This window comes from Candoia aspera, chromosome 2 (assembly GCF_035149785.1).
Source record: "Candoia aspera isolate rCanAsp1 chromosome 2, rCanAsp1.hap2, whole genome shotgun sequence".
Classification (NCBI taxonomy): domain Eukaryota; kingdom Metazoa; phylum Chordata; class Lepidosauria; order Squamata; family Boidae; genus Candoia; species Candoia aspera.
Window position 1 is genome coordinate 15,166,728 of NC_086154.1, and position 24,664 is coordinate 15,191,391.

General features: G+C 45.1%; 1 protein-coding gene across 1 annotated transcript; it reads left to right on the forward strand.

The window, feature by feature from the left end:
• The first annotated feature begins 4,922 nt into the window (after window positions 1-4,922).
• On the forward strand, window positions 4,923-23,061 carry SAPCD1 (suppressor APC domain containing 1). Its single transcript, XM_063296380.1, has 6 exons — window positions 4,923-5,313; window positions 14,720-14,850; window positions 19,355-19,492; window positions 20,408-20,509; window positions 21,448-21,555; window positions 22,885-23,061. Exons 1-6 carry the CDS (start codon window positions 4,923-4,925, stop codon window positions 23,005-23,007), a joined length of 993 nt encoding a protein of 330 aa, XP_063152450.1. The 3' UTR covers window positions 23,008-23,061.
• Window positions 23,062-24,664: the final 1,603 nt, after the last annotated feature.

Sequence of the window (24,664 nt, forward strand, 5' to 3'; positions counted from 1 at the left end):
TCCTCTTCTGCCATGTTCTCCTACAGAAAAGTCAGTCGTGTTTCTTTTCTGGGCACAACCATTGTCTTAAGGTTGAAACATTTGCACCCACTCTACACTGTATCTGATCAGTCTTGGTCAGGACGACAAAAAGGGGAAACCGAAGTATTTGTAACTCTGTTACTCCAAGTGCTCATAAACTAGATGCTTTAAAGCAAAAAGATATGGGGATCCTTCCCACCTGCTCCTGAAAATCACAAGCCTAGTCAGTTCTACAAAGGCTCCAACGGCAGAGTAGTGTTCGTTGATCATGTACTACCAAGACAATGTTGAGTCTTAGTGACCACATAGATTTTCTCCCAGAGGCTCTGTCCCCAGCTTGGTCTTCCAGATCTTCCTACGATGCACCCACTGTAACGGAGCCCATCCCCCTTGCCGCTGGTCCTCCTCTTCTTCTCTTTCCTTCCACCTTTCCCAGCATCAGAGCCTTCTCCAGAGAGGTCGGTCTCTGCATAATGTCTGAAATAGGATAATTTGCACCTGGTCATTTGTACTCCAGGTAAGAACTTGGGGTTGATTTGTTTGATTTCTTGGCTGTCCATGGTATTCTCAGAAGTCTTCTTCAGCACCTAAGTGTCAATACTCTTCCTATTCTGCTTCTTCAAAGTCCGACTTTTGCTTCCATAAAGTGTTACAGAGAAAACCATCGTGTGCACAGTTCTGATCTTTGAAGGTGTAGACACATCACAACATCTCCATACCTTTTCCAAGGTCTTCATTGCTGCCCTACCAGTTGCTAGTCTGTGGCGTATTTCTTGAGTGCTGGTTCCTTTACAGTTGACAGTCAATCCTAAAAGGCAAAAACTATCTACCCCTTCAATATCTTCATTGTCAATTCTAAGGCTATTATCATTAGTCTGATCTTCTACTACAGACTATGCTCAGCTACTTATTAGACAATCAACCTTGCATGTTGCTTAACGCCAACCCATTTGGCTCCGGTTCAGGGTGCTGAGTAAACCAAAACACTGGGTTAATTGAGTTAAGGCAAATGTACAAGTGGAGTCCCAGACTGATAAAGATCCAGGAGACAGTTATGTAAACAGTGATCCACCTTCTTGGAGGATTGTAGGAAGACTCTTAGAAAATCAAAAAGTCTCCACCCTAACCAACACTGAGATTTTTTTTTTTAATCCATTCAATTGTGTCTTATTCTTGGAGACTGCCTGGACAGGTCCCTGCAGTTTTCTCGGCAAGATTTTTGGAAGTGGTTTGCCATTGCCTTTTTCCTAGGGCAGAGAGAAAGTGACTGGCCCAAGGTCATCCAGCTAGCTGGCTTTGTGCCTAAGGCAGAACTAGAACTCATGGTCTCCCGGTTTCTAGCTCAGTGCCTTAACCACTACACCAAACTGGCTCTCAACATTGAGATATATTGGCACTAAATGGAAAATAATCCTGGTGCAGGAGTTCTTGTAGCTCTATCCCATTCATCTCAATAAATCTTGAATTGTGTGAGAATTATACAACGAGCCTGACAGGAAGCAGATGGCATAAAAGTGGCCAAGAAATGAATGGCTATGGATTTTTGGGTTGGTTCTGAAGGGAAAAGGAATTGAAGGGAAAGTGACTGCAAAAGGCCACAGTAAAGCCACAATGACGTTGCACGCCCCATGATGTCATGGCTCAAAAGATGTACTTGCATCAGTATCATGTATTGCCTCCAATACTGCTTCATATCCTTTACATCCTTAAGGGTTCATGTCACACTGAGGGATACCGGAGGTCCTGCGTAAGCAATTATCTTAGCCATATCTCTCCATGCTCTGGGAAAAATTAATAAAGGTTTTTTTCCCCCCATTCCTGAGTGCTATTCCACAGTTGCTATCATTTCTGCCACCTACTCTCTCCCCCACCCCCACTCCCCAATCAAGCAAAGATGAAAAGATCAGGGGAAAAGGAAGCATGGTAGAAGCATGGTGGAACAGAGACAGAGCACAGCCTGGATGGATGAGAGTCAAAACTGAGTTTGAAAAATAGGTGGCAGTATGGGTGGCAAAATAGGTGGCAATATGGGTGGCAAAATAGGTGGCAATATGGGTGAGACCCATGAATGTTTGTCATAATGAGTATGTTGGGTGAATTGTCTCTTTCCTCTGAGGCATGCATTTACTTATTTATTTTTTAAAATGTACATTGGCCTTCTGCTTTTCAGCCCTTGAAACAGGTGGCAGGAAACATCTGCAACCTAGTTCCCTCCAGATGTGCTGGGCTGTAATGTACACAGCTCCTAGGCAGCAGATAAGATCAACAAAACAGTTGCCCATATAAAGCTCAGGAAGACCAACCCATTTTAAGCAGGCAGAGCCTAAAATAACACGACTGTTACTAGGTCTGACAAACCAGAAAAAGTCCTGACCCATTCCTTTTTGCTGAGCGTGTGAATGCAGGAGCACCAAGGAAAAAACCCTTTAGAGATCTGAAGCAGGTCTCAAAAAAAAAAAAAGGCAGTCCTTTTGGTTCCCAACCATAAAAGGCTATAACAGTCATCACAAGCCTTTTTAACACAAATTGCACTCCTAGCTCTTTCAAGAAGGAAGTCATGTGCTTCCTCTGAGTGGCCCCTCTTAACAGCTCGATTAGTGTGCTCCAGACCAGAGGCTGTTTTCAAAGGCAGATCATTGTAATTCTCTGGTTGCAATTCTTGAGCATGGAGGCCAAGCCTCTAGGAAGGGAGCCTGTGAGTTGGTTGTACAATGTGTGAGGGTCTTTTTTTTCCCAAATAATTTTTGTTAAGAATTACAAATAAAAAGAATAAAAACTCATACAAATGCCAAAAAATATAGATATACAAAAAGAAAAATACAAAAATGGGGAGAAAAGAAAAAAGAAAAGAAGCTGGGATGAAGGGAAAGGATACTATGTGTCAGATTCTGACACATTCTCCTGCAATCTTCTTTATATTTATGTTTGTTTTTAATGGTTATCTTTTTTTTTTAATCCAATCAATTGTGTCTAATTCTCAAGAGACTGCCTGGACAAGTCCTTGCAGTTTTCTTGGCAGGTTTTTCAGAAGTGGTTTGCCATTGCCTCCTTCCTAGGGCTGAAAGAAAGTGACTGGCCCAAGGTCACCCAGCTGGCTTCATGCCTAAGGTGGGACTAGAACGCACAGCCTCCCAGTTTCTAACCTGGTGCCTTAACCACTACACCAAACTGGATTTCAGTGGTTAGCTGAGCTTGTTTTAATTGTTGATTTTCTTTTATGCCACCCAGATTCATGTGAGATGGATGGCTATATAAATTTGATAAATACATAAATAAATGGGAACAGTTAGGTTACCAGCTTGAGTCAAACAAAGAAGCTAGCTGGGTTTGCACATCTCGCTAAACTACTGCTTAAAAACATAAAGGCACCTTTGAGTTGAGCTCAGCTCCGTACGACTCCATGGATATGCCCCTGTAGTTTTCTCTGCAGTGATACAGTTTTGGCTGGCCATTCCCTTCTTATGTACAGCTTCCTGGTGGTCCCCCATCCAAGAATGAAGCAGGTCTGAATTTGCTGAACGTCAGAGCCCCCTCAAGGTTGGCTGGATGCTGCCACCTTCTGGGACAACTTAGCTGATTTTATGTACCTTTGAAGATGGTGAATTAGACTTCTTTTGATTCTTTTTAACCTAACATACTTTGAAAACTAGCTTTTCTTATATCAGTCCAGTATAAAACTCTTTGCTTTCTTTCTGCCTGCATTTTCCACCTCCCAAGAGAGTTGTCTGTTTCACCTAAGGAAGGAGATGGATCCATCTGAGAGCATTTTCAAAACTGGGTGATCAGTCATTTCATCACCATCATGATCATCGTTATCTAAATTTATATGCAGCCTGTCTCCCAGCAACTCTGGGCTTCTTCCTCCCCTCTGGCCTAAGGCCTTCTGAAGCCATTGCAGCCTCCAGCAGAGACAAACTGAGCTCCCTGCAAACTTCTCCCTCGTTTCAACATATGAGCTGAGCTTGCTCAGTTTGCGTCTGGCGTGTTGTGCGAACTCAGCCATTGTGGTTCAAGTTAAGGCATGGCTTTGGGCAGAGCCAAAAAATGTGGGGAAGATGCCCGTGACTAACTGCGGACTCTGTGGCTTCAACACATCTAGCCACCTTCCCCATTGCCCTCTGCAATTTTTTTTTTTTAATTTTTAAACTGTCTATGCTGAGGAAGGATTCTGGAAACAGGAACATTGCTCATGATTTGGTAAGCTTGGCTGGGCCTCGAAAGGGAACTTCATGAGGTAGATTTGGAGATGAAGGGATCAGATTTGGAAGTAAGGGAAGAGGAGGGAGAACAGGAAAAGAAAGGCGTTATTGATATTATTCGGATTTTATTGAATTTTATACTGTTTTATTGTGAACCGCCCAGGGGGAGATGGGCAGTAATACAAATATGACAAATAAATAAATAAATAAAGACGCCCCGATCCTACACTTTGGGTTCAACTTCCAACCCCAGGAGGCAAAAACTCCCCCCCACCCCAACTTCCCAGTCACTCCAGAGGGGAATCCACCTCATTAGCCAGAGCTGCTAATCATCTGGCATCCAGAGTGATTATCTGAGCGGGTCACATGACTCAATCCCATCGGATCTTTCGACTGGGACAAACGAGAGATCTTCCCGTCGGATTGCCGGGGCGGGCAGGGAAAGAGGGAGAACTCGGGAGCTTCCCTTGCCCGTCCTTCTGCCCTAACCCTTCCCAGGGAGCCCAGCTACTCCGTTTCCTCTTCTCTGCCCAGCAGTTGTTGCCTCCCTCCAAGAAATCGAGCTTTTTAGCCTCGCCGTTCCTCATTCCAAGAACCTCCAACTTTCTCCATCACTGCCCCTGGGCTACCCTACCCGCTTGCCCCAAATCAACAATCTAAGCCCTCCCCCGCCTTTTGGGGCCCCCGATCCCCGACGGCCAGATGAATTCTGGGGGGCTGACGACCCCTTCCCTCCCCCCAGCCCCAGAAGACCCTCCTCCGTGGGCGGCCCCCCTGCCCCGTCCTTTCCTCCACAGCCTCCGGATCCTCTTCGAAATCCTGGACGACCAACGGAAGGGGGCCGTTCACATCTCGGAAATCGAGAGCCGCTGGGGGCGTGGCGGCTCTGGGGTGGCCCCCCAAGGGGAGCAAGAGATCCCAGCTGGGGTGCTTCGGGCCCTCCGGCAAGTGGCAGAGCCGTGCGGGGGCTTTTTAAGTTTTCCCCGCCTAGTGGCCGGGTTGAGAATTGCCCTCTCGCAAGCCGAGGAAGATGCCGAGGCGGCGGAAGGGGGACGCGGAGCTGCCCCGGCGTTGAGGAGTTTGAGTCGGACGCGTGAGTGAGACGGGAGGAGGCCAGGAGGGCCAGTGGATTGGGATAACGGGGTTTGGAAATGAGGGGGGGGGGCTTCATTCTCTGGGAAGTGAGAACATCACCAGGTGGCCATCAGCTCCCAGAGATGGTGTGGCAAGAGATCAAATGCATTGTCCGGGGGCTGGACTAGATGATTTTTAAGGTCATTCTGCAATTTCAGAACGAGTTCCAGATTAAACCTGGAAATAAGTGAGATGGGAAATCGAGACCTCTGGTTTCTCACCGGACTCTTGATAAAATGTATTATTTATAGATGCTTCTGTTTCGCTTTTGGATCTTGGGAAGCCTTGCTCCAAAGATTGTGCTGGGTTCTTGCCATCCAGCCTGGGAAACTCTCTAGCCCAGATTCTGTAGAAGGATATCTATTGGAAGTGTTTAGGGGGGAAAGTGTTCCTGTTTTCTCTGGGGGAAATTGAATAGACTGCTTTCTGTTCCTTTCCAACTTGCCAGATCAATAGGCCTGCAGTAGAAATTGGGAAGCTGACATCTGAAATTAGGGACTGGCAGAGTGAATGAGCGCCCTCCGTGCCTTTAAACAACAGGAAAGTAGGCCAGAAAGTGGCTAATTTAAAAAGGAAAAAAAAAAAGCTTTGAGCTGGCTTCTGGGTTTGTAAGCCCTAAGACTACATGCCTGAGAGTGATATTGGTTTTATTTTGTGGAGTGCCATCAGTTCAGGGGGGAAAAAAAAGATAGCAATTTGGTCTGCAGGAAATCCAGCAGATGAAGTTTTTCATGGCATGGAAAATAATATCCCACTGGGGTCCTTTGAAAATGGACAAATACAGTACAGCCCAGTGTTTCTCAACCTTAGCAACTTTACGATGTGTGGACTTCAACTACTAATGCTGGCTGGGCAATTCTGGCAGTTGAAGTCCACAATCTTAAAGTTGCTAAGGTTGAGAAACACTGGTATAGCCTGTGTAACTAAGCTTTGAAATGCAGTGGTCAGCAGTCTGGTTTAGGGCCACAGATTTCTCCCTTCAGATCCCATGATACTCTGAGAAGATGTTGGGCTAATCACTATTTTTCAACCTAATCTACTATGCAGGGTTGTTGTGAAGATAAAATGAGGAGATAAGTCATGTACATTGCCAAGAATTCCTAGGAAGAAATGAAAAAAATGAAAACTGTTGTGCTCTGGTTTTCTCCTCTGCATTAAACCTAGATTGATTCTGAATAAGCAGAATGAAAACACTCTAATGGAGATGGACTTTTCCAGTGAAGTATGAGAATGGCTTTTTCACACTGCACACATTTCTTCTTTTTTGAGAAAAATATCTGGTTGCACATGAGATTTGAGCATTTTTGCACTGGGGCCAAATCAGACAACATTTTTCCATTCTTCCTTTGTGATATGGACTTTTGTTTTAGACACAAAAGGAGGCAGAAAACACACTATATTTCTGATGACAGAGGTTGTATCTACTGAGCAGAGAGAAAAGCCTTGTTTTGATGCTCTTTGGTATGAAGACTTCCCAAACATAGCAAATTAGCATGAGCTTAGGCTGTTGCATGCAATGATCTGCCTCTAAATAGTTTTGCAAAAGCCCCCCCCCCCAATACTGCAGGTACCTACAGACTCCCTATTTTTCCCCCTCATTGTGTGTAACAAATTTGTTTTGGAGAAGTTGATTTCTGTGTGGGTAGATGTATTTTGCACATTGCAGAGTTTCAGCAGAAATGTGCTTTTTGAAAAAGTAGACCTACATCTACTTTACATCAATAGTTATCAACCAGTTTTTAGGATGCACAGCAGCTGCCTTAGCAAAAATTAAAATACATTTAGAAGCCCCCAAATGAACACTAAACAACAATTGGCACAAAAGCCATGGTTTGTAACTATTCAGAATGAGCCAGATCCATCAATGCAACAGGATCAACCAGTGTAAGATAGCTTCTCTGGTTGTAAACAATCTTAAAACCATAAAAATACTCTTTAAATCAGAAGATTTAGAAATCCAAAAATGCAACAGGCATTAGCTAAATCTTCACTGAAAACAACATATTTGGCCTTTTTCCAAGACTGAGTTGTCCACTGTCCTTTGGGTCAGCAGCACACAATACAGGCACAAAATGGTTGTCCCCGCTGCCCATCACACCCATTCCTCTGTGATCTCTGTTTCAAGTTAGTTCAGCCCCTTGGCTTTCTTCCAAGTTAAAACTGATAAAACTAGCAGATTTCACTTGCCTTCAGGTTGTCCTGGGACAGTTTCAGAACCAGGGGAGAAAGACTATTATTGCACCAGGACAGCTCAGGATGACCTCAGACTGCCTCCATCTTGGGCTGGGGACACGATGAAGGCAATGTCATGGGGAGATGTTGGAAAGAAGACTTTGCCAGGACATACTTGGGCCGCAGGTAGGTGGAGGTGGGGAAAGGGCCTGTGATAAGATAAGAGAAGGAAAGTCTATGTCAGCGTTTCTCAACCTTGGCAACTTTAAGATAGGTGGACTTCAACTCCCAGAATTCCCCAGCCTGCATGGCTGGCTGAGGAATTCTGGGAGTTGAAGTCCACACATCTTAAAGTTGCTATGGTTGAGAAACTCTGGTCTATGCAGTTGAAGACATGGAGAAATCAGAAGGGGAAGATGGAAAGGGAAAACACTAGCTAGGGATGTGATAGGCTAACTTTCCTTCTATCCCCCACCCCTCATCAACATGACCCCACAAGCCGACAACATACGGCCAGGGATTTCATGCTCCTGAGCCCGTCTCCCCGGCCATAGAGACAACCAATCCTCTTACCCACCCAGCTGCCCTGATCCGACCTCCCCCATCATAAGGAGCTTTCCTTAATGGCCATGCGGAGAGCAGAGGCAGGGAGGGTGGGCGTGGGATTAGAAAACGGCAGAAATAACAATTGGGGGCCTACCCTTTTTCTCCCAATTCTCCATTCCTTCCATCTTCCCATAGCAGATGGGCTTGCCCATTCTGCTGCTTCTCCATTGGACCCCTTCCTGGCCACCTCCTTATCTGGGATTGGATTTGTGAAAGAAAGATCCTGCTGTGTTTCCTTCCTCTTGGATGAGTCCGAAGCATTCTGCCTCTTCAGGATATTGCAGAAGAGATTATCTCCAGATTTCCATTATGATGCCACTGAGCCAAGCAATCGTGCAGTCCAAGAATCCATCCTGTCCTCCTGGGCAATATTGTACAGGAGGAATGACGATCGGCACCTCTGAGCTCCTAAGATGACGCAAGAAAGAAATGTTTAAAGGAAGGGTGGGGAAGTCCAGGCAGACCCCTTCTCTCAACCATCTTAACTGCAGCATACCCCTTCAGTGATTTCCTTCCTTCCTTCCTTCCTTCCTTCCTTCCTTCCTTCCTCCCTCCCTCCCTCCCTCCCTCCCTTGATTTTAAATTCTCTTTATTATCAGTGTTCCTATACCACCTCTCAGCTGTCTTCCCAAAATGATTTGCAAAAAATATACCTACAGAAGAAATAGAAGAAATGAAAAGAGTGCAGAAAAGAAACAAACAGCATAGAACTGCCAGTGAGCTTGGGATCGGAAGTGTGTGTTCCATGTGCTTCTTTGCAAACAAGTTTAAAAACCCCACACTTCTTTCCCCCATTGGTTGAACTATAATGCCTATGATCCCAACCAGTCTTTAGCCAAGCAGGATGGAGACAAAGTTGGGACAGCAACAGATGGGGGAAGTTGAAAGTAGTTTGTGGTATCAGAGACTGGCCTATACAATTTCTTGGAAGTCTAATTTTATGTCTGATAAATATTATTGTTTTGAAGCTGGGCTCCACTTCCACTCCTTTGGACTTAACATTTCTCACTTCTAGCTTAATCTGCATGCTTTCGGACAGTGTTTCTCAACCTTGGCAACTTTAAGACATGTGGACTTCAACTCCCAGGATTCCCCAGCCAGCCATCTATGCCAGTAATTTCCTCCTAGCAGTACCATTGCCCCGATGTTTGTAGCTAGAAGCCCAGTTTATGTTTACTTTGCCAACTGTCAGTTTTCCTTAACTGAATTCATGGAGGGAGGGCATTCTCTTCTTCACGTGGTTTTGATCCAAGAAGACTTGCCCAAGTGCATGCTGGGATGAATTAAGTCAAGAGCAGGAAGCAAAAGAGAGATCACACTTCTGATTCGATCAGTAACTTAAGAGGCACATTAGCATTGGGAGAGTAACAGAGAATATCTGGTCTGAGATGGGCAGCTATATAAATTGAATGAATGAATGGATAAATGGATAAATAAATAAATCTGTTGGCAGTGAATGGCTCCTGTACGCCTTCAGGCTGACAGCTGATAGCTCAGCTGCTGTCTATGCAGTGGGAGATGGTGGCTACAGCTTCAATCATTTGGCAGCAAGCCTCAGACATCCTTCCATCTGTCGAGCTGACCCAGAGCCACTTTGTTGGGCAGCTGCCACGTGATCCGTGGCTGATGACTGGCACCATGCATCCCATGCACAGTAGACCTCATATGTCAGCTGTGGCTTGGGCTGTCTTCCCAGCTTTGTGCCCCTTCGGCCGTTGCTTTCGTGGGCCTTTGCTCTACATGTAGCTGACCAACTTGGAGATGGTCCGTGTCCTCCTCTGTGTGAAGCTGTCTTGTATTGGATCAGATCAGCTTCCCAGACTCAGTAGTGCGTTCTGCAGGGCCTGCACAAGCCAACTGCAGCCCATTCAGGACAAACTGCGATCTGGCAGACATCTTCAACCCCCTTCGTTTCAAAATACTGCTAGTGAAAACAGGAGGTAAACGGCAGGGTCCTGGCTGGGTTGCCTTGAGGTTGCTGGATCATAAATTGTGCATGGAGGTTCCCTCGTGACTTGGGGAGTAACAACTGTACAAGCTCTGTGGTTGGAAACCTTTTAATATTTAGAGCCCATATGAAGGTGGTGCATCGGTCTGGCTGGGAGCTGAAGTCCATGCATCTTGACGCGGCAAAGTTTGAAAAACACTGCCCCAACCCAAGGCCTGGAGTGAGAGCCATTTTCAAGCCCCCCCTTTATTATTATTATTATTATTATTATTATTATTATTATTATTATTATTATTATTATTCAAATTTTATTACCGCCCATCTCCCCCAAAAGAGGGACTCTGGGCGGCTTACAATAAAATCAGGCACAACAATAAACATTAAAACTCTCATAAAAATCAAACACGTTACAAATATAAAAGGCAATAAATAAATACTTATTTACTTACATGTTTATTTAAATTGTTTAAACATATTTAAATAAATATTTATTTGTTTAAATATGTATTTGTTTACGTATTTATTTACTTAAATTATTTAAGCAATGTCACATCAGGGGTATCACAGGGATAGACTATCTGTAGACTAGCTTGCTGGCTGGGGAATTCTGGGAGTTGAAGTCCATGCATCTTAAAGTTGCTAAGGTTGAGAAACCCTGGTCTAGGGTAACCAGTTGCAGAAGAAAATAGGGGGTGTATGGCTGATATTGGTGTGGTAGAAGAAATTTCATATATTGCAGCTTCTCAACCTTCCCTGAAAAGATGTTCTGGCCACAGTGATCAGCGATGCCATCTGTTCTCCTTGTTCCACCGCTGAATTGGCATGAAGATTCTTTTCTTGACATTGCAAAGTATGATCTACTTGGGTGGTGCACGGTGCATTTACAACCCATTATCTTGATGCTTAAAGGCAAAACTGAAATACGTTGGCCACATCATGAGAAGACAGGACACCCTGGAGAAGATGCTGATGCTAGGAAGAGTGGAGGGCAAAAGGAAGAGGGGCCGACCAAGGGCAAGGTGGATGGATGATATTCTAGAGGTGACGGACTCGTCCCTGGGGGAGCTGGGGGTGCTGATGACCAACAGGAAGCTCTGGCGTGGGCTGGTCCATGAAGTCACAAAGAGTCGGAAGCGACTAAACGAATAAACAACAACAATCTTGATGCTATTTCTCCTTCAGTATTTCTTTCCCCCCACCCCCACATAATTGTGTTACTGTTGTTGCTGAAACGTACTGACCAGTGGGATCCGCAGGGAGGGGTCAAAACAGGCAGGGTGGCAGTTGCAGGTATTCACTGATGGCATCTGATTAGGGTACATGATATACCACAGAGGATGCACTGGATTCGTTGATGTGAGGGTACAAAAGCCAGCAACTGAAGGGAAAAAAGAAACCCTATTATACCACAGCAAGTGAGTGTGAGGAAAAGTTGGGGTTTTGGAAACATAAAAAGTGCCAGTGTAGAACACTCTCTGGTCATCCTAAGTGTGGCAGATGCTTGTGGAAATAGTAACAGTAGTGGCACCTGGGGGCGGTGTCAGAAAGTCAAGATGCATGTAGGAAGGGGGAAAGGCTTTGATTGCAGCCATGTTTACTGGATGCCCTGATTAAGATCAAGAAATATGACAGAGATTTATGACACTTGGTGGGGTAATAATGAAGGCCTTGGAAAAGATATTGTAGGGAGTAAGGAAGATGACTTTGATAGGGATATGGAAGCTCTGTTGCCAAGGCAACAAGGGGGAAAACATTTTTTAAGTCCAGAATGTTGTGATAACATTTGGAAACAGATCAGACAGACACCTCCCTAATTCACTGAATTATAAGAAGGAGGAGGAGGTAAAGCACCATCAGACTTGCAAGATTCTGTTATCATAGCCAGTCTCAGTAAAAGTATTTTTAGTCTTCCTGCGGAGTTGATTTCTTGGTCTGGTCTACCTGGTGGAGCTGACCGACACTCAGATGCCAGGATGCATCTATACCTACAAAGATCAGAATTATGCAGGCAATCTTTTCCCTTCGGACACTCTATAGAAGCAAAAGTTGAACTTTGAAGAAGCAGGATAGAAAGAGTATTGACACTTGGGTGTTGGGGAAGACTTCAGCCAAGAAAACAGATGGATCAAACAAATCAACCCAGAGTTCTTACTGGAGGCACAAAGGACCAAGCTCAAGTTATCCTACTTTGGACACATTCTGTGGAGACCCGGCTCTCTGGGGAAGGCTCTGATGCTGGGAAAGGTGGAAGGAAAGGGAAGAAGAGGAGGACCAGCGGCAAGGGGGATGGACTCAGTTACCATGGCGATGGGGGCAACCTCGGAAGGCCTGAAGGACCGGGTTAGGGACAGATCCTCACGGAGAAAATCTATCTGCATGGTCACCAAGAGTCGGTACTGACTTGATGGCACATAATCAATCTGTCTATCTTGAATAAGGGAATAGACAGGACAGCATGAAGTGATGAAGTATCTTCTTTTATGTGATGAGCAACTTTTTACTCATTAATTCTGTCTCTAGGAAATCAGCCTGGGCAATCAATCTCATCAGACCCAAGCCACCCCCGGCTCAGTTAATCAATTAGTACTTGTAATTGGTGGCTTTAATTAAAGTGCTAATTAGATATAAAAAAGGACCTTGTCACCCTTTTTACTGGCTCTGCTATTGTGCCTTTAATGTCACATTAATGCTGGGGTGGATCGGTGGGGGTGAGTGGGTATTCCCCCTTCTGTATTTTTTTCCTACCCGTTTTCATTCCATTTGATGAAAGTGCATTTGCTTTTTGAATTAATTTTGTGAAACCTTCCTGGAAGGTTATAAGTGCAGGAATAAGTTCTTGCACTTATTTTGTTATGAGGGAGCCAAGAGACATGTGTGAATATTCTGCATTTTCACTACATGCTAATCTTTCCAGCACCCTGGTTTCCCATGTTTTCATTACACCACCAGGAGAATCTGATAAGGGAAGTCTTCCTATTTAGCCTTTCAGGGATGTCCACAAGGTATGGTCAAAAACAGTCAAAATGGTGGCCATGACGGTGCAATCAAAGCTTCGCTTGTTTTTTATGAGCATTGAGGGCCACTATCTTGACCTTTTTTTAACCATACAATTTTCCGTGGTGGTACTACTGTTTCTGCTAAGGGGACATCCTTTTCCTGAGAGATGGTTAGCCAATTCCTCCTCCTCCTGGAGAAATTCATAGAAATGGCTAGCCCAACACCTACAAAATGAGTGGAGCATTTGGAGAAGATTGATGTTTAGCTCTAAGTAAATTTAAGTCATTTAGACTTTTCTCTCCATTTCAGCATTGTTTTCTAAAATCTCAGGTATGCTAGGCTGCTCTTAAAGGTAAAGGTGCAAAAAGGGCAGCAATGCAATGCTGTTGGCAAGGCATTAAAACTATTCTTTAATCCAAATGTGAAGGGAGATCTCCAGTTTTTCTTCCATCCTCCCTGCATATTTCTGAACACAGTTCCACATTCTGGCACTGAATGAGGGGCAAACAACGTATTTCAAGGAAGGGATGTTACATTTTGATCCAGCGACAGTATATATTGCACTTACTGTAGAACATTTTTTGAAGCATACTGCTTACATCCATTTTTATTTTGAGAGAAGTTAGCAGCTGTCACTGCTGCATAGAACTGCTCATAACTAAACCAGTGTTCCTGAACCTCAGCAACGTTAAGATGCATAGACTTCAACTCCCAGAATCCTCCAGCCAGCATGGCTGGCTGGAGGATTCTGGGAGTTGAAGTCCATACACCTTAAGGTTACTGAGGTAGAGAAATGCTGATCTAAACAGGGATCTTCCTTATTGGACTTAGTCTTTATTATTGTGAAAGCATGAGGTGGCTGTTTCTTCCAGAGTCTATTAAATGCCTTTTCAGAACAGCCTTTCCCAGCTAGGTGCTCTCTCAATAAGCTGGATTTGTGTTTCCACACACTCTTTGAAGGCGTTTTTTAACTTCCTCCTTGAAGATTGTTCCTAAAGTTGGTTTATACTTCTTGTGCCTGGAGAGTGCAATTTTGGCTACATAAGAATCTACATTTGGAGAAGTACAATATCAATACTTAGGTGCAGTGGAGAACCCCTGGGTGATGGGCTGATTCTTCTCACTAAGTTTCCTCATCTGGCTTTTGAGGAAAAGGAAAATGGCTGTGCTGGGAAATGCCATTTAAGGGTGCTTGGGAAGGGTGAAAAATGAGTGGGGTCCACTCAACTGAGACCTGCTCAAGATTATGGTTTCCTGTCAAGAAAGATGAGGGGTGAAGAAGGCCGGCTTGGCTGAAATCCACCATCTCAAGGTGCCTCCTAGCATCTTCTGAGATGACTGTTATTGGAGGTTACAGCTTTCAGGAAGAAAACAGTCCCCGTGCTAGTTATATTGCATGCAATGTAACAGAGGTAAATATTGTGCCATGTCAACAGGAACAAAATAACAGATTAAGGAGTTTGATTTAGAATAAATCCACCAGAATGGCTTCTTAGAATCTGTGTTTCTGAAGCCCCCAAACTTGTACAAGTTCCTTCATTTTTGTAAAATCAGCTGACGGGGAAAAAAACCCCAAATAGTTCATAGTTAAAGGGGAAAAATCCCAGAAAAATCCAGCAATCTTTTCTGTCTCTTTCTCCAGGGGAATCCAATGGGAAAGGAGTCACTCGGTCCAGGAGCACAAACAGCTTCTTGTCCCAAACTGGCCAGTGCAGGATCATTCCAAAGGAACCGCGTAGGCACACCATTTCCAGTGCCGTGGAATATGAAATGGTGAGGGGATCCAGAGAATGATTCCAAGGGGTTACTGAAAGTTTAGCCTTCCCTTCCCGGTTTATTCAAGCCTTAAGAAGTGCACATCAGTGCCATTAATTAATCTAAAGTGTATCACCTTATGTTAGGGCTGTCCTTCGTATCTATTCTATTTACGATCCTATCTTTTTGGTTTTAATTTCAGACCTGGTTTTCAGCTCAGGGAACCTCAGTAACTATAACTGGATGGAGAGGGAAGGAGAAAAGTCGGCAGAAAAGAACGCCCCACCCTTTGGGGGCCAGTGAGGATATTTGGAATGGGGAGAGCATGGCAGGGGCCCTCCCACAAAAAGATTAGCGATTGGCTATTGGTCGATTGCCAGTACCCATTTGCCAGAAGGCGAACAGGTGGAATTTTGCCCCACTGTCCCCTCTGCTAGAGGCATGTATAACATTCTGATCCAAAATGCGATGTTCTGACTTTAATGGGAGCGGTCCAATAGGAAAATGGCCAGTCTAGTCTGACTTTCCTTTTGCAGGTGGCGTAGCTCTTCCCATCACTCTGGAACAGCCCAGTTGCAGGATCAGAACACTGGGCCCACCTTTATCCTCCCAAGCTGACCTCAACTTACCTTGGTCTTTTTCTGGGCAGATGGACACTCTTCCCACAGAACACAGGAGCTTGGGAGTACACGCGGGTCTTTGCATACAGCCACATTAATGCCAGTTCAGTCTCTGGATGAAGAGCATCCATCATTAGTATGTCACTACTGAGAAGACTCTCTCTCACTTTGCCACAGATGCATTAGAGGTAGTCCTTGCTTAACAACCACAATTGAGACCGGAATTTCAGTTGCTACACGAAGCGGTCATTAAGTGAATCTGATCCGATTTTATGACCTTTTTTGCAGCAGTCGCTAAGCGAATCACCATGGTCATTAAGCAAACCACATGGCTGTTAAGTGAATTGCGTGGTACCCCATTGATTTTGATTGCCAGAAGCCGGCCAGGAAGGTCAAAAATGGCTATCGTGACTACAGGACACTGCGATGGTCATAAATGCGAACTGGTTGCCAAGTGCCAAATCGTGATCACATGACCAAGGGGATACTGCAATGGTTATAAGTGTGAGGGCCAGTCGTAAGTTGTTTTTTTCCAGCACCGTCATAAGTCTGAACTGTCACTAAACAAGCGGTTGTTAAGCAAGGACTACATATATTCCCAGTGGTGAGATGCAGAGAATAAGCTGTTTTCCTACATGCAGGAAAGACTGCAGTTGATGGCTTTGAGATAGATGAAAAGTGATAAGCCATGAGCCGTCACTGCTACATGGCATTGCTCATCCAAGGAGGCCTGTCACATGAGTGTAGGAAGTCATGTCACAGGGATATGTCATAGAACTGCCTTGGAAGCTGTAGTAAAAGCAGGCCTTACCATTGGGTGGAGTGAGGCAACTGCCCAAGCAGCCAACTTGTGGGTTGTTTTGTCTGTCTGTCTGTCTGTCTGTCTGTCTATCTACCTACCGATCTATCTATCTATCTATCTACCTACCTACCTACCTACCTACCTACCTACCTACCTATCTATCTATCAAATTTGTCACCACCCATCTCCTCTCACCAGGCTGGCTGGGGAATTCTGGGAGTTGGAGTCCACATGTCTTAAAGTTCTCACGATTGAGAAACACTGATCTAGAGATAGCCTTGAGACAAGCAACCTTATAATAAAATATAACAGTAATTTATTAAACTCGTATGCTGCCCAACTCTCAGTGATTCTGGGTAGCCATCAAAGAAATCACAATAAAATCAATAAAACATAAAAAATGGACCCCTACAGAGAAGTGTGTGTTAAAAGGATGCTTAGCCTTTTCCTTGACAACTGTTTCATGTACTAAAAAAAAAAAAATCACACTCACACACTCCTGCTCTGCTCTCTTAGGGGTTCTGGGTTAATACAAGCCATGAGGACAGGGAAGGGAAAGAACTGTGTCATTTGGCTGATTTTAAATGCACTTCTCCAATGTCCTCTTGCATTGCACCTTTCACCCAACCTTTTCCATCCTAGTCTGGTGAGCCATTTTCCCTGGCGCAGGTGGGTCTGAAAAACGGGGGATAAAAAGGCATAAATAAATCTTCCACCGGCCCTTGCTGACTCAGTGTCAGAACTCCGGTTGCAGGGGTTTTAGACATTCAGAGGAGTTAATCCTCATCCTGCTGCTCACCTCTTCCATTCCCTAAACTCACGTGGCCAGCTGAAAAGGCTGGGTTTAGAGGTCCTATTATCCTGGGCAACTGAAGCTTGAAGTCTAAGCCAGCATGCGTTGGGAACTGCCGAGTTCAGCAGAGTGGGGCAAACGAGACGTTTCCAGACATTGAGTATATCCCCTCCAGGGTAGGGGAAAGGTCACGGGGAGGGAAAGAAGCTCAGAATAAAGCAGAGGGCCGTGAAAAAATCAGGCAGCACTGAGCCATGGAAAGGAAGACCACAAATGGGGAGGACGCGTGGGAAAAACAGAGCAGAGGGCTAGCCATCAGGAGACGGGCCTGAAGGTGTGGTTACAGATGGAGAGGCAGGAGGGGTTGGGCAGAGGGCTGCTAAAGGAGGAAAGGGGAAGACAGATGGAAGGAAAAAGGGGGTAGCAGGGAGAAAGTTGAGGGGAGGCGGGGCGGGGACATTTCAGAAGTGGGCAGTGAGCAGCTGTTAAAGGAAGGCGGGCTAGCAGGATTCAAGAAGGAGAAGGGAGATGGTAGAGTGGTCTGAGGAGATCTGTTGAGAGGGTGGCGGGAGAAACTAGGGTGGCTTTGCAGGAGTGGGAGCTGTCCGGGTGGGTTTTATACCCGCAGGCATGGGATGGCTTCAGCTTTGATCTCTGGAAGGGTGAGCAGATCAAAGAGGTGGCTCACAGAATCCGCATAGAGTTGGGAGGGGCCTCAGAAATCGTCTAGCCCAAAGCTCCAGCTCCACAGAGGATCCAGTAGAGTATCTGTGACAGGTGACCCGCCAGCCTCTGTGGAAAGACCCTCCAGTGAGGGGAAACTCACCACTTCGTGGGTCAGCCTGTTCCCTCGGCTGGCAGCTGGGACAGTCAGGAAGTCCCTCCTGGTGTCTAGCTTGAAGTCAAAGAAAACCTAGTGAGGGAGAGCAAAGTCGGGGTCCTCAATGCTCCTGCCTGCCTGCCACTACAGGGCCACCATGGCAGTTCAAGGAGGCTACACCATCCTCATCATCCCACTGGGAACGGCCCTCAGCAACCTGCAGGCCTTGCGATTCTTTGCCTGGGTAAGTCCTGGGGAGGGCCAGGGATTCAGGCCCGCAACTTCCAACCACCTCCTTGCGTGCACCTTAAACGATATTTTGCTCTAAAGTTCTGGGATGAAAGGGACGGCAGATCCTGCAAATGAGGAAATTGCTCTCTTCCTATAGAAGTCCTTCAGTGCTGGAGGCATCTTAATTTATATTGTGCTTATGCTTAACAGTCACTGAGGTCTGCTTCAGAAGTTCTTCAAGATCTGTGTTTCCCCAGGTCTTCTGGAGATAGGTTGAGTGCCTCTTCCTCCTTTTGGTCCTCCTCTTCTGGTATAGGGGTGTACGTGTGTGTGTGTGTGTGTATACGTGTGTGTACATGCATAATTATTGATTTCTTCAATCCTGCCATCATGGCCAACAGTCGTTTGGTTTCATGCTTATGGTGCTCTGCTGTTTATTGTAATGGGTTGTGAGTGTCTGTTGCCACTACAAGCCGCCTTGAGGACTGATTTTGATGGAACTCCTCGGGCAGTTTTGCTTGGCGTAGAATTTTATTTTAAAATAAAGAGCGGAAAATACCAGAGATTCCAATTAACCGTCCAACCAACAGAGCTTCTTCCAGAGAGCCAAAGTGCTGCAAATCTGCTTCTGGGTTCAAAGAGGAGAAACATAGTTTTTTACCAACAGAAGAGAATCTCTGTAGCTCAGGGCTGAACTGTGGAGTCCCCGGTGCTCTCTGAGCTTGGTCGTTTGCTTGCAGACGTTTCATTACACAACTAGGCAACATCTTCAGTGCTAGAAGGGAGGGGGGTTGTCCAGAACAAACCCCACTCTCTTCTAGCACTGAAGATGTTGCCTGGTCAGGCAATGAAACCTCTGCAAGCAAACGACCAAGCTCAGAGAGCACCGGGGACTCCACAAATATCATTTTTGTTTTAATTTACAGGCAGAACGAAGTTCACAGATTGAGTCTCTTCTGGCCGGCAGCACCCTTCATGTCTCAGATGACTTCCATCCCCTTGTGCTTTAAGCCCTTGGAACTGAGGGCTGAGCGTCAACCCTTCTGAATGCAAACCCCGTGCTCCTAAATTATGCATCCTGGGGGTGGGGGGGCATGCCTTAATACCGTACGCCTCTTTCCAGGGTGCCTTACGTCTAGTTAGAAGTGCCCGGGTCATTGCAAAGAAATTCCCCTGTGAGTCGAACAAGCAGCAGGCGGCACCAGTTACTGTTTCTTCTCCACCCCCCCACCCCCCACCCCCTTCTCTCTTTGCAGCTGAAGCAGATGCAGCAGCTGGAACGGGAACGGGATGCCTTGCTGCAAGGCTTGGAAATGGTGAACCAGGTGCGCGACTGGTTACAGCGCCATCTGCTGGAGGCTCAAAAACGCCAGAAGCACATGGGAGCCCAGGCGGTAAGTCAGGGAGGGCAGCCTTTTATCTATCAAGTTTGGGTGTCCTCAAGCACAATCTGAGGGAGTGGCATGGCAAGCAGGGCTCCAACAAAGAATGAATGGTTTTTCTGCTTTTTTTAAATTACAAGTATAGAATAGAATTGTGAGTACATCTCCAGGGGGATCCAGGGCCAAAAGTGTGGGCTGATGCAGCTCTAAGACTGAAGGTTGGCAGGCGCCCTGTGAGACATAGCAAAAACGCACAGAATTAGGCTTTGTATAAATACACCATAAACATCGCAGATTTTGCACTTCTTAAGGGCATCTCTTCAGGCAATCTATGACTATTGTTGAATAAAATGAATAAATGAAAGAATAAATGAAGTTGTATTTTAACACATCTGGACAGCACAGAGGCCATGGGAGTTGGGTGGCTAATAAATTCAAATAAATACAATAAATAAAATAAACTAGGTTGGGAGGGCCTGCTATAGCTGAATCACCTTGTAGTGGAGATGTACTCACAATTCTATTCTATACCTGTAATTTTTAAAAAGCAGAAAAACCATTAATAGATTTGTCTGAGTTTAAAGCTTACTATTATACTGAATTATTGTCAGTATTCACATTTCTGCTATGGCCCTTTACTGAGTACGTAAGTTCCTGTTCCAAAGATCTTACAGTCTGTTATTTGCTTCCATGAGAACAAAGCAACTGTGTGAAAGTGGAATCATAAATTAAAGTAGGAAGGGAATATGCAGTTAAATTACAAGTACTTATATGTAACTAAGTCTTCAGACGTCCATAGAAAGAGTAATGGTTGCTATCTTAAATGCAAGAAATCCTGTTTTTGTTCCATTTCTTCAACTGGAATGTTTGGGATACACATCAGATTTTCAGTTCTGACGTTTATTACTCTGCTTTGCTTAATTGCAGAATAATTACCAAGATTCTTACTCTAAGCAGAGCTGCCTGCTGCTGGCCAAGATCCAGGAAGTCAATCTGTGCTTGAAAAGTTTACTCACTTCTTCTGGAAAGGTCGGTAGGACTGAAGGGGTGGGATGTTGGAAATCAGTAGTGAAGGCAGACATACAGGCTACAGCAGCCCCATGTGACAGATACAGATAGACCTCGCTTACCGACCGCCTTGTTTAGTGACCATTCGAAGTTACAACAGTGCTGAATAAGTAACTCTATGACCAGTCCTCACATCTAGGACCTGCACAGTGTCTCCGCAGTCACGTGGTCGCCATTTGTGTGCTTCGCAACTGGCTTGCGACCAGCAGGGTCAACGGAGAAGGTGGCAGTAAAAGTGGAAGTCATGGTCATGGGATGCCTTGCTTAACGAATGGGAAGTGATATCGTAAGTCCATTGTGGTCATGTGATGTTTTGCTTAGCAACTGCGGCACTTAGTGATGGAGTCGCCGGTCCCAATTGTGGTTGCTGAGCGAGGACTACCTGTATACAGGTGGGAGAAGAGGAAATGGATAGATCAAATTTGCTGAGTAGGATACTCCTGAGTGGGCAAGGATTTCTTTGTTTCAGCAGGACAGCTTCCTGGTGCAGCTCCCCCCTCCCCAGTTTATGAGAGTTGAAGCCTGGCAGAATTGATGGATGAATTAGCATTCATTAGCTGATCCATTAGCATCACTTTCACCATACGTACCCTTTGGGTGGCATATTCAATACATGGAGGTGGCGCAGGGTGGTTGTAGGAAGTTTGACATTTCGATTGCATTGTGTTCTTCAAGTGTTTTGCAAAAGTATGGATCTGAGAAATCTGTGGCTTTTCCTGAATTGCTCCATTATCCTTTTACTCCAGACTCATATCGTATCTTTTCCCCCAAACTGATCTTCCTTAGATACTGAGTTCTAAGACAACTTTGTGGTAAGAACTTTGCCACCAAGCAGCACTGCTGGTTCTTGACACCTGGGTGGCGAGTCACACTTAAATTGTGTTTTTCCTCCTTTGCAGTCTGAAGTGCCACTCAAGAGTTGTGGGATTCCCTTTTCTTCTCCAGGAGATCCATTTCACCAACAAGCCATCATTGTGCTAAAGGAGCAGAACCACCTATTGACCAAGGTAACCTCAAATGCTGGCTAATCTCCTTTTGATGGAAAAGGGGAAATTTTATTTAAGATGACTGATCCACAGGTAATGGAATCCAGGGACCCAGGCCTATCCCACCAAGCAAGTGTGCCTGTGGTTTTTAGGACACACACATTGCACAGTCACCTGACCCTGAAATTCACACCTCTCTTAGTGTTTGAGAAATAAGAATAATTCTTCTTTGGTAAGGGAACAAAGGGTTTGTGGTGTGCAATGAATAAATCTAAAAATGGAAGAACTGATATGGGATGCAGGGGGTGGTGGTGGTATTTTTTATTTAGAAATTTTGGTTGTTTTTTTCCCCCCTAAGAGAAAATAGCATTTCTGTACCATCTGGAACAAGGTCAAGAGAAAGTAAATTTTAACCTACTGGGAAGTCTTTGATGGACTGCAGTACTTCCACAAAGGGTTTATTTCTATCTTCTAATAGAAAGAAATCTAATATCCCCCCTTCTCAGAACTGTTCCTTAAAAATCATTTATAGGTTCATTTCAGACAATCTATTCCTCCCCTGTAATATGAATTGCCTTTGAAATATTAATTGGTTGTTGCTGATCAAGTTGGAATCCTTGATAGTAACAAAGAGGGATTTGAACACGTAGCTTGTGGGTAACAATTAATTGGCATCTATTCTCATAACTAGACATCAGGGTTCTAATAGAAAACAGATTTGACCACATTAGCCCAAAACTGAACCACCCCCGATCTAAAAACCACATTATCATATTTAGAGCATCGTATTTAGAGGATCTGTATCTGGAAACAGATTCTGTTTTTTTGCAGAATTTAAAAATTCAGCTTGCACCTATAACGTGAGATGGTTTTCTGGGATCCTTTGGCAAGACGCATCTTTTTCACATACGATAATCTTTATATAAATTGACGAATAATTGCATGAGGCTCAGTAAGCCTCCTTATTTGGTTGAAAAGAGAAGCGTGCGACTAAGCTTGTGCCCCATCCTCTCTCCCCCCCACACACACACATCGTAGTGTGAAAACTTAGTGCAGGGAGGACATTTTCGGCCCTCCAGATGCTACTGAACTGCCATTCCCATCCTCCTCGTGCCAGCTGTCCAAGACTGATGGGAGTTGGAGTTCATCGACTCCTGAAGAGCCATTGTCTGCCCATCCGTGGTTGCTCAGTACAATGGCCCCAAGGGGTGGTGGTGGTGGTGGACCGGTTGAATTGGGATGTAGCCAACCATGAACTCTTTCCAAGAGCAGGAAGGCTGTAAGTAGGTCAGGTGAATAAAGAAATGATGCTGCTAGTATCGTAATCCTCGATGTCTACCTGGCTAACAGGAAGTGTCCCAAAAATGTCAACGTATTGCCCAACTGGAGGAAGAAAAAGCATCTCTTTGGAAGCAGCTGAAGAAGAGCTGGGGTTGTGGACTGCCCGGCCACAAGGAGTTCACCTTTATCTGACGAGACGCTCAGGGGCGGGCAACAATAAGCTCAATGACGCTTCGGCTTCAGTTGGCCATGCCTGGGACGTCACTTCCTCTGGGGACGCCAAACGATGGAGCGCACTAAGTTCTTTAGTTAGGAAAGATGCCGACAGCGTTCCCATTCCTATTCCCCCTCCATTTGCAGAGGGTCAGTTTTATTGGAGAAATATCAGAGATGGCTGATGATTGTTAGTACAGGTAGTCCTCACTTAAAAACCACAATTGGGACTGGAATTTTGGTTGCTAAATGAAGCGGTCATTAAGCAAATCCAACCCAATTTTACACTTTTTTGTGGCGGTCATTAAGCAAATCCCCGTGGGTGTTAAGCGAACCAGGTGGTTGTTAAGCAAATCATGTGGTTCCCCATTGATTTTGCTTGCCAGAAGCCAGCTGAGGTGGTCAAAAATGGTGGTCATGTGACCACAGGATGCTGCAAGAGTCATAAATGTAAACCGGTTGCCAAGCGCCCAGATCATGATCACATGACTGCAGAGATGCTCTGATGGCCGTTAGTGTGAGGACCGATTGCAAGTTGTTTTTTCCAGGACCCTCATAAGTCTGAACCATCATTAAACGAATGGTTGTTAAGTGAGGACTACCTGTATGGGAAAGGTGAACAACAGGCTCTTGAGATTCATGAAAAATAACCAGTGGATGGGAATGGATCAGGCAAGCAGATGAACCAGAGCTGCGGAATAGTCTGGGCAAAGCTCTTAACTGCTTGGTTACCTGTCCTATCACCCTCCAGCCAATATGTTTCAGGTTCTCACCGGATGTGAGGTTGAAAATCTCCTCTTCTTACAACAGCTTCAGGATTTTGCAGTCTGTAGCTCTGCATCAGGAATTCAGGAGCCCAGAACTCACATTGTGGCAGCCTGGGTCATTTCCCGCCCCCCCAGTCCAGGAAAAGAACACATGCCCATCGAAGGTCTTTTCATCCAGAGACCAGCACCGTGTGCCAGTTGTCTCCTTGGCTTCCAAATTTTGCAATCTCTCCCTTGATACATGTATCATCCTTCTGACCATCCTTCTAACTAATAGCCATAGTTCTATACTTCAGTTGCATATTAATTGAGTGGCTGACTGACTCTTTTTTCTGTAGTTAAGAGACACGAAACCAAGAGATTTTTATGGCTGAACAGGACCATGAAACCAGGGAGCATGGCTTGGTATGGCTAGCCTACAGTCTGTGTTAGCTCTGAGCTTCCTTTCCTCATTTTGCAGTTATTTCTGTGGTCCAAATGCTTCTAGATCAGTGTTTCTCAACCGTGGCACCTTTAAGAGGTGTGGACTTCAACTCCCAGAATTCCCCAGCCAGCCAGGCTGGCTGGGGAATTCTGGGAGTTGAAGTCCACACCTCTTAAAGGTGCCACGGTTGAGAAACACCGTTCTAGATCAATCCTGCCCTTGTGGGTGCATTTACAATGTACTCGTTTTCTTTCTGCTTTTCTGATTCCACTTGATATTTTTCTATTACCCTCTTCCTTTTTTCCTTCTCTTTGGAATGGCCTTTTCCTTGTAAAAGAAACCATTTCTTTCTCATTCCCTTCTAAAGGTAATGTTCAGTTTATTTGGTTATTTATTCAGTTTTAGCCCTCTGCAATCTGTCCACCCTCAATGGGTCACAATCAAT

What these genes read in the sequence shown, in the direction of transcription:
- SAPCD1 (XM_063296380.1), top strand. Translation starts at nt 4,923, where the DNA reads ATGAATTCTGGGGGGCTGACGACCCCTTCCCTCCCCCCAGCCCCAGAA. An exon ending in AGCACATGGGAGCCCAGGCG is followed by an intron (nt 19,493 to 20,407) that starts GTAAGTCAGGGA and finishes GCTTAATTGCAG; the next exon opens with AATAATTACCAAGATTCTTA. An exon ending in TACTCACTTCTTCTGGAAAG is followed by an intron (nt 20,510 to 21,447) that starts GTCGGTAGGACT and finishes CCTCCTTTGCAG; the next exon opens with TCTGAAGTGCCACTCAAGAG.